General features: G+C 44.9%; 1 protein-coding gene across 3 annotated transcripts in view; it reads left to right on the forward strand.

Moving 5' to 3' along the window:
* kremen1 (kringle containing transmembrane protein 1) overlaps window positions 1-12500 on the forward strand; it is a 49760-nt gene that overhangs the window by 12333 nt on the left and 24927 nt on the right. Inside the window, exons 2-3 of one of the 3 annotated variants that reach the window (XM_027027749.3) lie at window positions 5337-5499; window positions 11593-11684. In XM_027027749.3, the coding sequence (XP_026883550.2) occupies window positions 5337-5499; window positions 11593-11684 (255 nt within the window). Of the gene's footprint in view, window positions 1-403; window positions 1618-5336; window positions 5500-11099; window positions 11399-11592; window positions 11685-12500 lie in introns of those variants that run through there. The other 2 variants (XM_081714897.1, XM_081714896.1) reach the window with 2 other exon arrangements.

A 12500-nucleotide genomic window follows, 5' to 3' on the forward strand; every position in this document is an offset into this window, starting at 1 on the left:
GTAGAAGTGAGTGGGTGTGGGAGTGTAGAAGTGAGTGGGTGTGGGAGTGTAGAAGTGAGTGGGTGTGGGAGTGTAGAAGTGAGGAAGTGTGGGAGTGTAGAAGTGAGGAAGTGTGGGAGTGTAGAAGTGAGTGGGTGTGGGAGTGTAGAAGTGAGTGGGTGTGGGAGTGTAGAAGTGAGGAAGTGTGGGAGTGTAGAAGTGAGGGGGTGTGGGAGTGTAGAAGTGAGTGGGTGTGGGAGTGTAGAAGTGAGTGGGTGTGGGAGTGTAGAAGTGAGGAAGTGTGGGAGTGTAGAAGTGAGTGGGTGTGGGAGTGTAGAAGTGAGTGGGTGTGGGAGTGTAGAAGTGAGTGGGTGTGGGAGTGTAGAAGTGAGGGGGTGTGGGAGTGTAGAAGTGAGGGGGTGTGGGAGTGTAGAAGTGAGTGGGTGTGGGAGTGTAGAAGTGAGTGGGTGTGGGAGTGTAGAAGTGAGTGGGTGTGGGAGTGTAGACTGACTGCTTTACTCATGCTGAGGGGTGAGGTGGATGATTGACAGATCTTCTTCAATCTTTGCCAAGCCCCGCCTCCTGTCCTCTGGTGGTAGCCGTGTCATTCACCCTCCTCCCTTTTCCTTCCTTCATTGTGTATTTGGTTGATTGATTTGGATGCATTTATTGATTTATCATGTTGGATAAATGTGTCCCAAAATCAGTAAATGTGGAGCTTAAATGACTGTAAAATTCACCACCTGTTCTCTTACCTGACAACACCCCATAAATTATGATCTCCTCTCCTCTCCTCTCTTCCTCTGTTTGGTTTCCTGTCAGTGGTGGTTTGTAGAGACTCTAATGATTTGTGCGGCGTTAACCTGTGATTTTCCTGCTATCTGTTTATTTAACCTTGTAACCCTGTGGTGTTCCTCTCTCTCGGCGGTGAGCTTTAATCCGTCTTCCCAGACTGTGGTAGTGCAACAAAAAATCCTCAAAAACCTCCCATCCTGAAAATTAGACTTGTTTATTGGTTTGGTTGGTTGTTTGTTTGTTTTTGTGTTTTTTCACGGGCTTCTGTGCCGCTGGACCTTAGAGGTCTAGCTGCGTCTGTTAAAGAACCAATCACGCATAAAACGACAGGACATTGTGATCTATCTCACGGCCGCTCACTACGAGGGGTCCTGTCTCACGGCCGCTCACTATGAGGGGTCCTGTCTGTGTATTCCCTCCCCTGTCTCCCTCTCAGCTCTGCTGGGGTCAACCATAAAATGTCACAGTTCAGCTTCGCCTGTCTGTCTGTTTCAAGCCCTCCAGGTCCAACTTGAAGTCCGACTTCAAAAGAGCAGACTTCTGGCAGCGTGCACAAATGGCCTTGGCAAAATGGCCGTGTTGGTCTTTCTCTGTTGGAGGAAACGCGTGAAGAAGTGGTGGAAGAGGGAAACACTGAAGATTTGAGAACCAGTCCAGCCTGACATCCAAGTGCTACTAAATACTTTTATGGGTTGCAGATTTGCACTGAGGCAAGACCCGTTTTTCGGGTTCTCCTTTGATGGTGTTTTGGAAGGAGAGGCTGGTCTGGGATCAGCCCAGAGTTGCCTTCTAAAGGAAGCCTGTGGCAAGCATCGCTACCCTCTGCTCTATTCTTAGTCCAGGGTAAGTGGGCATTAGCTTGAGGGAAATGGAAAGTGTCTGTTTGGCTGGTGCACAAATACCAGGCTTGGTCTGCTGTTCCGCTCTCGGTTACTGTTTACAGACAAGGAGGCCTGAGTATGGGGCTCATCTGCCCCGCCCTTTACAATCTGCCCCCATCCCTTATGACCTGCCGCGTCCTTTACGACCTGCCCCATTCCTTACAATATGCCCTGTCCTTTACAATCTGCTCCATCCTTTATTATCTGCCCCATCCCTTTACGATCTGCCCCGTCCCTTTACCATCTGCCCCGTCCTTTAAAAGCCCTCAGTGACCCCAGGCAGGTACATGAACGCCTGTCAGGTAGCGTTTATGTCCAGCACACGGCTACATCCTGCCTGTCAGAGCTGGTTTTACTGTAGTTATTGTGATCTTGCACAGAAGGGTTCAGCCCTCAGAGGGCATGAACATACGAGACAGAGCGTTACACTCTCATCTCCCTGCAAAAGGTTTTTGTGCATAAACAAGAAAAACACATTTTAAACATAGTATGGCCTTTTGCACTTGTTTGTATTTATACAGATCACACGCCCCCCAAGCTCCGCCCTCTCTTTCTGTCTCTCTCTCTCTCATTCTCTCCTTCTCTCTCCCTCTCTGGGTCTGTCTTTATCTCTCCCGCTTTCTGTCTCAATTACTCGGTTTCTTTTCCTCTCTGTCCCTCTGCAACCTCTGCCTCCACCCACCCCCCGACCCCTTGTACAGATACAAGAGCATCTGGAGGTTTAATCTGGAAGCAATTAGCTGCAAACATAATAACAGGGTGACTAACTCTCTGTCTATAAGCCATTTTGGTCTTGCTCTTAAGACCCCCTTTTTCTTGGTTCTGTAGTAGTGGGTGGGTCCTGTTTCCCCCTTCGGTCCAGGCGTGGTCTGCTTGCCTTCTATACGAGCAGGGGTTTTATCTTTAATGTGGTCTGAGTCCTGTTTCCTATCAAGGTCTGTAGTCCAACCACAACAAAGATATCACATGGTGATACAGCGGAAGCGGTTGCTTAGGGACACAGTGAGCAACAGTCAGAGGTTACCATGGAGATGGCAGGGGTGGGTGTTGGGGGAGGGGGATGTCTCGCCTTACTGTTATTCATGTTATTGCCCAGTGAGTGCAACTTGTCCAGGTTCTACAAAAAAAAAACAGCATCCGTCATTGGTTTTTAACTGCCTATCCATCTTAGAGTGACCTTCTTATCTGCATGGCCTGGCATTCCACCAGATTGCACCGCAAGGGTAATAATGCCTCCTGACCACATCAACCTACGCTGCTGCTAACTGCTACCCATTGCTGCTTTGCTGGGCCCGGCGTGTGTCAGTCCGCCAATCTGGAAAGCTTTTGGAGAGGTTAGCCACAAAAGGAAAGATGGCAGCATGCATGCTGGTGTGGTAGAGTGGTGAACAGCTGCCAATCTTGGTCTCCGCAATCGGAGACCAGAGACTTCCCAAAGTCTTGTTTCTTAGTTTTCTTCTTCTTCTTCTTCTTCTTCTTCTTCTTCTTCTTCTTCTTCCTTTTCTCCCTCCCCCCCCCCCCCAACACATCACAGATTTTTTTTCGTTGGGTTTCAGATTTTCCTAATGAGTGTTTATATGTTCCAATAAATGGCCAAAATTAATTTTATGCAATATAACATACCTATTCATGCAGGCATGGCTTCAGTGCGTTTTCAACATATTGCAAGTTATATTGCAACCGCGGTTTGTGGCTGAGTAATCGCGGCATCGTTTGGCAATAGTGGGCAGAGCACCAGTTTGGCCCCTGCCCTTTGACCCACTCCAAATGCCTGGGTTGGACCCTCCACAATGCCAGCAGGCCTGCGCCATGTGGACAGAATCACTGTTTAGACTTTAAACACAGACGTTTTCCTTGCTACATGGGTCACACACATGTCCTGATGCCACGGGGGTGCATTACACACCACTCCTTTTGGCATTTTTAGTTTGTTCTGTTTTCTCCAATTAAACGCCTTAAACAGACATACTGGCTGCAATCCCAAGCGATGATTAATATTCTGACAAGATTTGCCATTAAGAGACAATAGGGTGCCATTTTAATTACTGAAACCCAACAAGAGCAATGCCACAAGCAGGGTGTAGTCAGGAATGCCTGATTAAAATCTACCTGACTCCTCACTGGCTGTGAGGTTACATTTAAATTACGTCAGGGTTTGTTTTTTGTTTTTTTTTATCAGAAAAGAAGAGACTTTACAAGTATAAGAAATCATTTCTTCTGCTGTCAAATTTTAATTTAGGATCTTCTGATTTTTTTGTAGTTTAGTAGAACACAAATATCTTGTTTGGGTTTTTTGGTAGTGGAGGCGGTGAGAGCTCTGAAATTCCTCCTTGTTTATATTTCCTCAACGCGTTTCAGATATCAGATTCCGGATTTATTCTCTTACGAGCTTTGCAGCTGAACTGGAAGAAGGTATTACTGTTTTTGCTGTAGCAGTTATATAAAGTTCTCTGATCTGACCTGCTGCCCTGTGGTTTTCCCCGAACGCTCTGAACGGGCCGACGTGTACCTGATCACGAAGCCCCCACCAGCTGGAGAATTCTAACGCGGGTCGTGATACAGATGCCGGATGGGTTCAAAGATACTAACACACCACATTCCTTCTCCTCAGAACACAGACCAGAGCGCCTCCAAATTACATGCTTTGAAGTCGACACGTACCCTTTGATGGAGTAGTGACTCCGTTGTTTGTTTTGACTGAGAGTGAGGTCTCTCATTTTTCCCTTACTTTTGGCTGAGAAACAGACTTGTCGGGGTGCTTATATGGTTTCCATTCAGGAGAAAAAAGACAATAACTTTATTGTTTTGCTTCTTCTATGTTGCTTTTTTAATTTCAGAGAAGGTTATTCAAAAATAACCCTCATCTCCTCTCGGGGAATTAGCAAACTGCAGACTTACCAAAACATCCAAATTTAATTTCAGAATCACAAATCCCTTTTACATATGATGTGTTTTTCCCTCGTCATTATCACCAGCCATCCTCCCCAAGTGTCATCTGTGATGACTCACAGCAGGGTGTCAGATTAGCATGCTAGCACAGGTTAAATAGCAATGCTAACACATGCTAGCATATGCTAAGTAACAATGGTAATACATGATTACACAAGCGAAATAACACATGCTAACACAACCTCGATGACAGTCGTAGCTCAGTTAGAGTCAGTGGTTAAGGTACTTGACTTGTAACCAGAAGGTTGCCAGTTCAAGCTCCACAGTTTCCACTGTTGGGACCCTGAACAAGACCCTTAACCCTCATTTACTCAAGTTGTGTTCAGTCATAATTGTCAGTCACTTTGGATAAAATTGTCAGGTAAATGTAAATGATAACAATGTGAACACATGCTAACAGGCTAAATAGCTGTTAACAAGGTCTCAAGATCTTCTAGTCTTTCAAAGCAAGATGCTTAAATCTAGATCAGAGCCAAAATTATTACCCTCTCAAGACAGGATTCAGTCACCCACTTGGGGCCTATTATGTAATTAAATCTCAACTTTGTCTTTGCCAAGACAAAAAGCAGAAAGGCAGAAAGCAAGGGAAACTTAAATGAGTTAATAGGCGGCTGTATTTTACAAAAATATTTCCTGTTGCTGTATTCTTTACAGTACATGAATTCAGCAATGTAAATATGTATATGTATTTGTGTAGCCCCTAAGCTTGTCAATGGATGTCTTTTTGTGCAGAATGCTACACAGTAAATGGAGAGGACTACAGGGGTCACCAGAAGGAGACGAGTCTTCAGGATGGGAAGCCCTGTCTGTTCTGGAACGAGACATTTCAGCACCCGTACAACACGCAGAAATACCCGAATGGAGAGGGTGGTCTGGGCTCACACAACTACTGCAGGTCAGTCCCACGCTCAGAACGGAGCTAGCATTGTAACACAGCGTAGCAGCCAAAGAGTACATTCACCCCATTTCTGTGCAGTTATTTCTATACAGGTTTTGGATGGTTTTGACGCTAGTACTGATTAGAACTTGTCATAACTTTGTTAGGAAGCTTTGAAACTAGTGTTATTATTGGGGAAAAATCTATAGCAATGTTCAGTTCCTTCTGAAAGCTCCAAACAATAAAGCAGTCAAAGGCAGTCGTTGGACAGACTTAAAGGACAGACTTGTCGGGGTGCTTATATGGTCTCTCTTCTCCTTGGACTCAGCAGAGCCCAAGTGGTGACCCCAGGTGCCCAGGTCACTTTGAGCAGCTGAGGTCAGCCGAGGTCAGCAGAGCTGGCCAAGGTCTCACGTCCTTGGCCTGAATTGTTATTGATGTGTCCAGATGCTGTATACTCTTATTCATATTTACACTCTCTTATACTTTCTGTTCATCTGGATATCTTGATCTCATTTTATTGAGTTTTTTCTTTGACTATAGTTTTTTCGATTTTTATTGATCTGTTTCTCTCTTTCTCTCTCACTCTAACTCTCTCTTGCTCTCTGTCTCGCTTTCTCTTTCATCTTCTCCAGCTTGCCTATACATCATTCAAATTAATTTCGGCAGGTGTTAGAGAAGTATGATGATGAATCGCATGACCTGTCTCTCAGTGGTCATTCTGTCTGTGTGTGTGTGTGTATGTGTGTGTGTGAAAACAAACTCAAACAAACAGCTCTGCAAAATCCCGCCAAAAAGAGAGGAGAGTGTGAAAGTCTGGTGCTGTCAGGTCACCTTGTTGTTTTTTCTGTCTGGTATTCCAGGGCTCTGTGCACACACACACACACACACACACACACACACACACAGAGGTGATATGACGTACCTCACCCTTAAACTCTCTGTGCGAGCACACACAAGCGCACACACGCACACACATACATGCACACACACACAGATGATATGGCATACCTCACCCTTAGACTTTCTGTGCAAGCACACACACACACACACACACACACACACACAAAGATGATATGGCGTACCTCACCCTTAAAATCTCTGTGCATACACACACACACACACACACACACACACACACATACACACCTACAAATGATATGGCGTACCTCACCCTTAGACTCTCTGTGCAAAACGTTTCCTCCTTAGCAGAAGCAGGTGGCAGAAATATTTAAATTTCACATGTAAATATACCAGCTCACATTTCACACACTGATGTGCTGCTGTGTTGTCCTGAAACAGAAGTGGACAGTTCAGGTTCGGACAGTACAAATGCTCCTTAGTATCACACTCCAAACATCTGGATTAGCCAAATACCTCAAAGTAGCAGGTAGCATTAATTAGTGAATGCACCCCGTTTACACAAAATTATGGCAGGACTTTTATTTGTTTTTTATGCCTCTCTGGTTGACTTTTGATTCTTTTGAGTGCAGAACAGTCACGCAAGCGATTTGAATATGCAAATTTGCTAGAGGCCAACATTCTCCCAGCGTTGTTGTGCTGTTGCAGTGTGTATGGTATAACCCCCTCAGCTGTGGCAGCCCGGGAAACAGGCTCCAAGTTTCTGATGTTCTGGTCTCCACAGAAAAGGGTTTGTTGTTTCATCTTTAAAAAGTAAGAATTGTGCTACCTTAAAGTTTTGAGGTAACTGAATGTAAGATAAGAAGTTATTGTTCTGTTATCTTGTTATTGCTGTTTAATTTATTCAGAATTTGAAAGCAGTGGAACCTTTTATACTGTTAATCAGAGAACTGACACCATAGAGCTACCCGAGTACAGTCTGTTGCTTTGAGAGGGTGTCAGTGAACAATTTGATGAAGTAAGCATTAGTTACATGAGCCAAAACCAAAGTAAGAAGGTGTAAACATGAGGTCTGTGTGTCTGGAATAAACAACCCCACCCTTCTGAACCTGGGCAGAGCTTCTCCAGGTGGTTCTGGACATCACAGAGACAAGCTTCACACAGCAGTTTTAAATTCCTATAGCTGCTGGTCATTCTATTTCTCTCATTTACATTTAAGGCATTTAGCTGATGCTTTTATCCAAAGTGACCTACAGTTATGTCTGAGTACAATTGAGGGTTAAGGGTCTTGCTCAGGGGCTCAACAGTGGCAACCTCGCAGTAGTGGGCTTTGAACCAGCAACCTTCTGATTACCAGTCCAGTACCTTCACCACTGAGACACCACTGCCTCCTTCCTCTTGTTTTCAATTCTCTCTCTCTTTTTCTTTCATCTCTCTATTCTGTCACTCACTCTCTCTTTGTTGATTTATTGTGTCATTTGGAATAATCGTTGTGCAACAATCCCTGTCAGGAAACACACGGAAGTTTGTGTCTGGGACAGGCAACGAACAGTGAAACAAAAGAGTTCAGTGAGGCATCAATTTCTCCCACCTTCTCTCAGATCACAGATCATGCAGTGGTTTATAGTTCATGGTGAGTGAGTGAGTGAGAGACACACACACACACACACACACACACCGGGAGACAGTTGAATATTGTCAGAGCTAAGAACTGCAAGGCAGGTATAGTTGTTTTGCTTAAATTTCCAGCAGTTACAAGTACGAAGGGAACAGACTGGACCTGTGTGTGTGTGTGTGTGTGTGTGTGTGTGTGTGTGTGTGTGTGTGTGTGTGTGTGTGTGTGTGTGTGTGTGTGTGTGTGTGTGTGTGTGTGTGTGTGTATGTGTCTTTGATAATGTCATAAACCTCTCTTTACTGAGTTGTCCACATGCTGCTCAGCTTGAAAGGAGAGAACAGGTCCAGTGCCACATGAGGGGAGAGAGAGAAAGACAGAAACAGAAGGGGAGTGAGAGAGAGAGTGATTAGGAAGGAGTGAGGAAAAAGCGGGAAAAAGAAAGGGAGAGAACAGCCCATCATCTTCGTCCATAAAACAGAGTTGAAGACACGGAGTATTTACGCAGAAGGGAAACATCCCATGATTCCTCCTCTTAGGGATCAAAGGGAGAGGTCATGACCTCGCTGCCCTCTTCTGGAGACAGGATCAGGCTGTTCAGAACCATCACACTGCTTCAATCTGCCTATCAACCTGGGGCACAGGGGACACTGGTCCCAGTGTCTTTATAGCACAGGGGAGACTGGTCCCAGTGTCCTCATAGCACAGGGGAGACTGGTCCCAGTGTCCTCATAGCACAGGGGAGACTGGTCCCAGTGTCCTCATAGCACAGGGGACACTGGTCCCAGTGTCCTCATAGCACAGGGGACACTGGTCCCAGTGTCTTTATAGCACAGGGGACACTGGTCCCAGTGTCTTTATAGCACAGGGGACACTGGTCCCAGTGTCTTTATAGCACAGGGGACACTGGTCCCAGTGTCTTTATAGCACAGGGGAGACTGGTCCCAGTGTCCTCATAGCACAGGGGACACTGGTTCCAGTGTCCTCATAGCACAGGGGACACTGGTCCCAGTGTCTTTATAGCACAGGGGACACTGGTCCCAGTGTCCTCATAGCACAGGGGACACTGGTCCCAGTGTCTTTATAGCACAGGGGACACTGGTCCCAGTGTCTTTATAGCACAGGGGACACTGGTCCCAGTGTCTTTATAGCACAGGGGACACTGGTCCCAGTGTCCTCATAGCACAGGGGACACTGGTTCCAGTGTCCTCATAGCACAGGGGACACTGGTCCCAGTGTCTTTATAGCACAGGGGACACTGGTCCCAGTGTCCTCATAGCACAGGGGACACTGGTCCCAGTGTCCTCATAGCACAGGGGACACTGGTCCCAGTGTCTTTATAGCACAGGGGACACTGGTCCCAGTGTCTTTATAGCACAGGGGACACCAAGTTGCTCTGCATTTAATCTGTGTAATAGGAATCAGTTTCTTTTTTGGCTGCTGTGTGGCTCAGGCTTCAGGTCCTAAAATAGCAGACACCACTCTATATGCGCACACACACGCACACACACACAGACACGCAGAGAGAGACTAATGACACTGTCTTTTAAAATGGTTATAGTTTCGCATATTTATACCTCAAATGTTTGAAGTTTTAAGTTTTAATTTTAGAAAATTGCTGTTAAAACAACAGTCTATTTTTTTAGTACTAAGGCTGTGAAAAAGATTACACATGGAAAGCACATAAATATAAATGAGCCCTTTCTTTTCGACACACACACAGACACACACACACTTCCTAAACCTCTATTCAGAGACGCGCCACAATCTTGGACTTTTAGATTGGAATGATTGATCCTCGCATCTCCATTTTCATGGGTAGGTCCCTGCTCTTCTGTCCTGAAGGCAGGCCCTCACCTTTAAAAGAATATCTGCCCCCACACCTTTGAAGCTGTGGCCAGCTCCTCATCCCCTTTAACCCCTGGGACACTTATTCATTCCCCACAACAGAGCTCATGATCCTGTTGTTACGGTAACACATGAAAGGTTCCAAGACTCTTCACTCAATCGATGTGACTGGTCCCTGCAGGCTTTAAGACACACACACACACACACGCATGCTAATGCACGCTTATTCACAAACACACACACACATACACCTGGAGGTTCAGCTGAACTGTGTTTGGTGATCAAAGCTGTGCTTGGTCTCTAGGATGGAAAGGTGCCGCTGTGTTGTCTATGGCAACTATTTTCTACCCCTCGGGGTGGCGGGGGGTGATTAGAGGGTAAGAACATGAAGACAAACTGAAGGTGATCAGTGTCTGACCGCACAGTGCCCAGCAGGAAGTCATGAAAGACCCTGTTCTCATGTGTGTGTGTGTGTGTGTGCGTGTGCGTGCATGTGTGTTTTTGAGTGTGTGTGCGCGTGTGCATGTTTTTGTCAATGCGTGCACATGAGTGTATTTATGTGTTGGGGAGGTGGGTCTGTTATGAGCTGTGATGTCATACTGGCCCACTGACCCGTCACTGTCCACTGTTTAGTGCTGCAGAACGGGTGTGCATCTGGGAATACAGTATTCCAAACACATCTGGGAATACATGATTTCTAACACATCTGGGAATTCAGTATTCCAAACAGGTTTGGGAATATATTATTCCAAACACATCTGGAAATATATTCTTCCAACAACATCTGGGGATGCATTATTCCACATCCATCTGGGAATACATTATTCCAAACACATCTGGGAATACATTATTCCAAACATCTGGGAATACATTATTCCTAATACATCTGGGAATACCTTATTCCAAACACCAAGGCAAAATCATGCTCCATCTAGTCAACATGGAGATGTGTATAGAAACTGTGATGCTGTGAGAGTTCATCTTCCAGGTTTCACTGTGGACCAAAAAAACAGCACACCACACACACTATGAAGAAAAGTCCAGAGGAGGGAAATATCTCCCGATTAGTCCAGTTCCAACCCGAGGTTAAGTTTCTCTAAACAAAACAACAGAATAAAAGTCTATAGATAAAAAGAGATCACACTGAATGCTCTTTTCTGTCATGAAGAGAGGGGAAGAGAATCTGGAAAGTGTTTTTGATCGGGGAAGAAAAGACAAGGAGACACCCTTCAGGACTCCCAGCACAATGGCTGAAATCAGATAGCTCTTGCCTCAAGCCCCACGCCGAAGTCTCCCATTGTGTCGCTCAAAGAGAAGGAGAATGGTTTTTGCTCGTAATTATCGCTCTTTCCCTGACGGCGGCCGGGCTGGCCACTGAGCCGGGAGCGTTTTCAGATCTCGTGGCGAGCGTTCTCTTCAGACCGCAAAAACCATGCCGGTGTAATCATTACACCGTAGCAAGGTTTCAAAGCCATGTGAAAGGCGTGGAGGGTTAATGTGTGCGGTGGAGGGGCAGGACTGCAGAGAGCCGCCCGGAAGATGCCTGTCTACAGCACCACAACGCTGGGCAGAGGCGCCCGGACTCGCCACTGTAGCGTGAGGAGGGTTGGGGGGTGCCGTCTGGCACAGACGCAGAAATGAAGGGAGGATTGCCCCTCCAGGGGGGCAGGGGGTCTGTCTGACTGACTGACAGTCTGTGACCGTTTTACTTGTAGTACCTAATCTGGTTTTCACTCTATCTCTCTTTTTGTTTCTCTCTCTTTCTCTCTCTCGCTCTGGCTCTCTCTCAGAAACCCGGATGGTGATGTTCGGCCGTGGTGCTACATAGCAGACCAGGAGGATGGAATCTACTGGAAATTCTGCGAAATTCCAACCTGTCAAAGTAAGTTGAAAGAGGAGAAGTGTAGGGAGACTAAAAGTATGATTTACAGAGTAATTATCAGACAATAAAGTATGTTTATACAGTAATTATCAGACATAAAGTATGATTTATAGAGTAATTATCAGACAATAAAGTATGATTTACACAATAATTAGCAGACAAAACGTATGTTTTATACAATAATTATCAGACAAAAAGTATGTTTTATACAGTAATTATCAGACAAAAAGTATGATTTACAGAGTAATTATCAGACAATAGTGTTTTATACAGTAATTATCAGACAATAAAGTATGATTTATAAAGTAATTATCAGACAATAAAGTATGTTTTATACAGTAATTATCAGACAATAAAGTATGATTTATAAAGTAATTATCAGACAATAAAGTATGTTTTATCCAGTAATTATCAGACAATAAAGTATGATTTATAGAGAAATTATCAGAATAAACTGGTTTATAGAATAATTAGAGAATAAAATAGTAATTACAGAGTAATTATCAGACAATAGCGTCATTATCAGAATAAAAATGTCTTTAATTATCCTGTCAAATGTCATGATGAGTATGAACATGTCTGTTGTACCTTAAAGCTGCAGGTTATGTGCTGATGTAATGTTCTACATTCAAAGTTTGTGTGTGTGTGTGTGTGTGTGTGTGTGTCTACACAACGGCATATTCATACACTCTTGTGCTTACAGGTTCAAATGCATATGTCAATCAAAAATATGTTACTTCAGTGAAGGCTTTCGACTGAGTTGGCAATGTGTTTGTGTGCATCTGTAATACGATCTGTCTTTTGCAGTTGTCTGTG

Source organism: Electrophorus electricus, chromosome 5 (assembly GCF_041902795.1).
Source record: "Electrophorus electricus isolate QZ-2024a chromosome 5, ASM4190279v1, whole genome shotgun sequence".
Taxonomy (NCBI): domain Eukaryota; kingdom Metazoa; phylum Chordata; class Actinopteri; order Gymnotiformes; family Gymnotidae; genus Electrophorus; species Electrophorus electricus.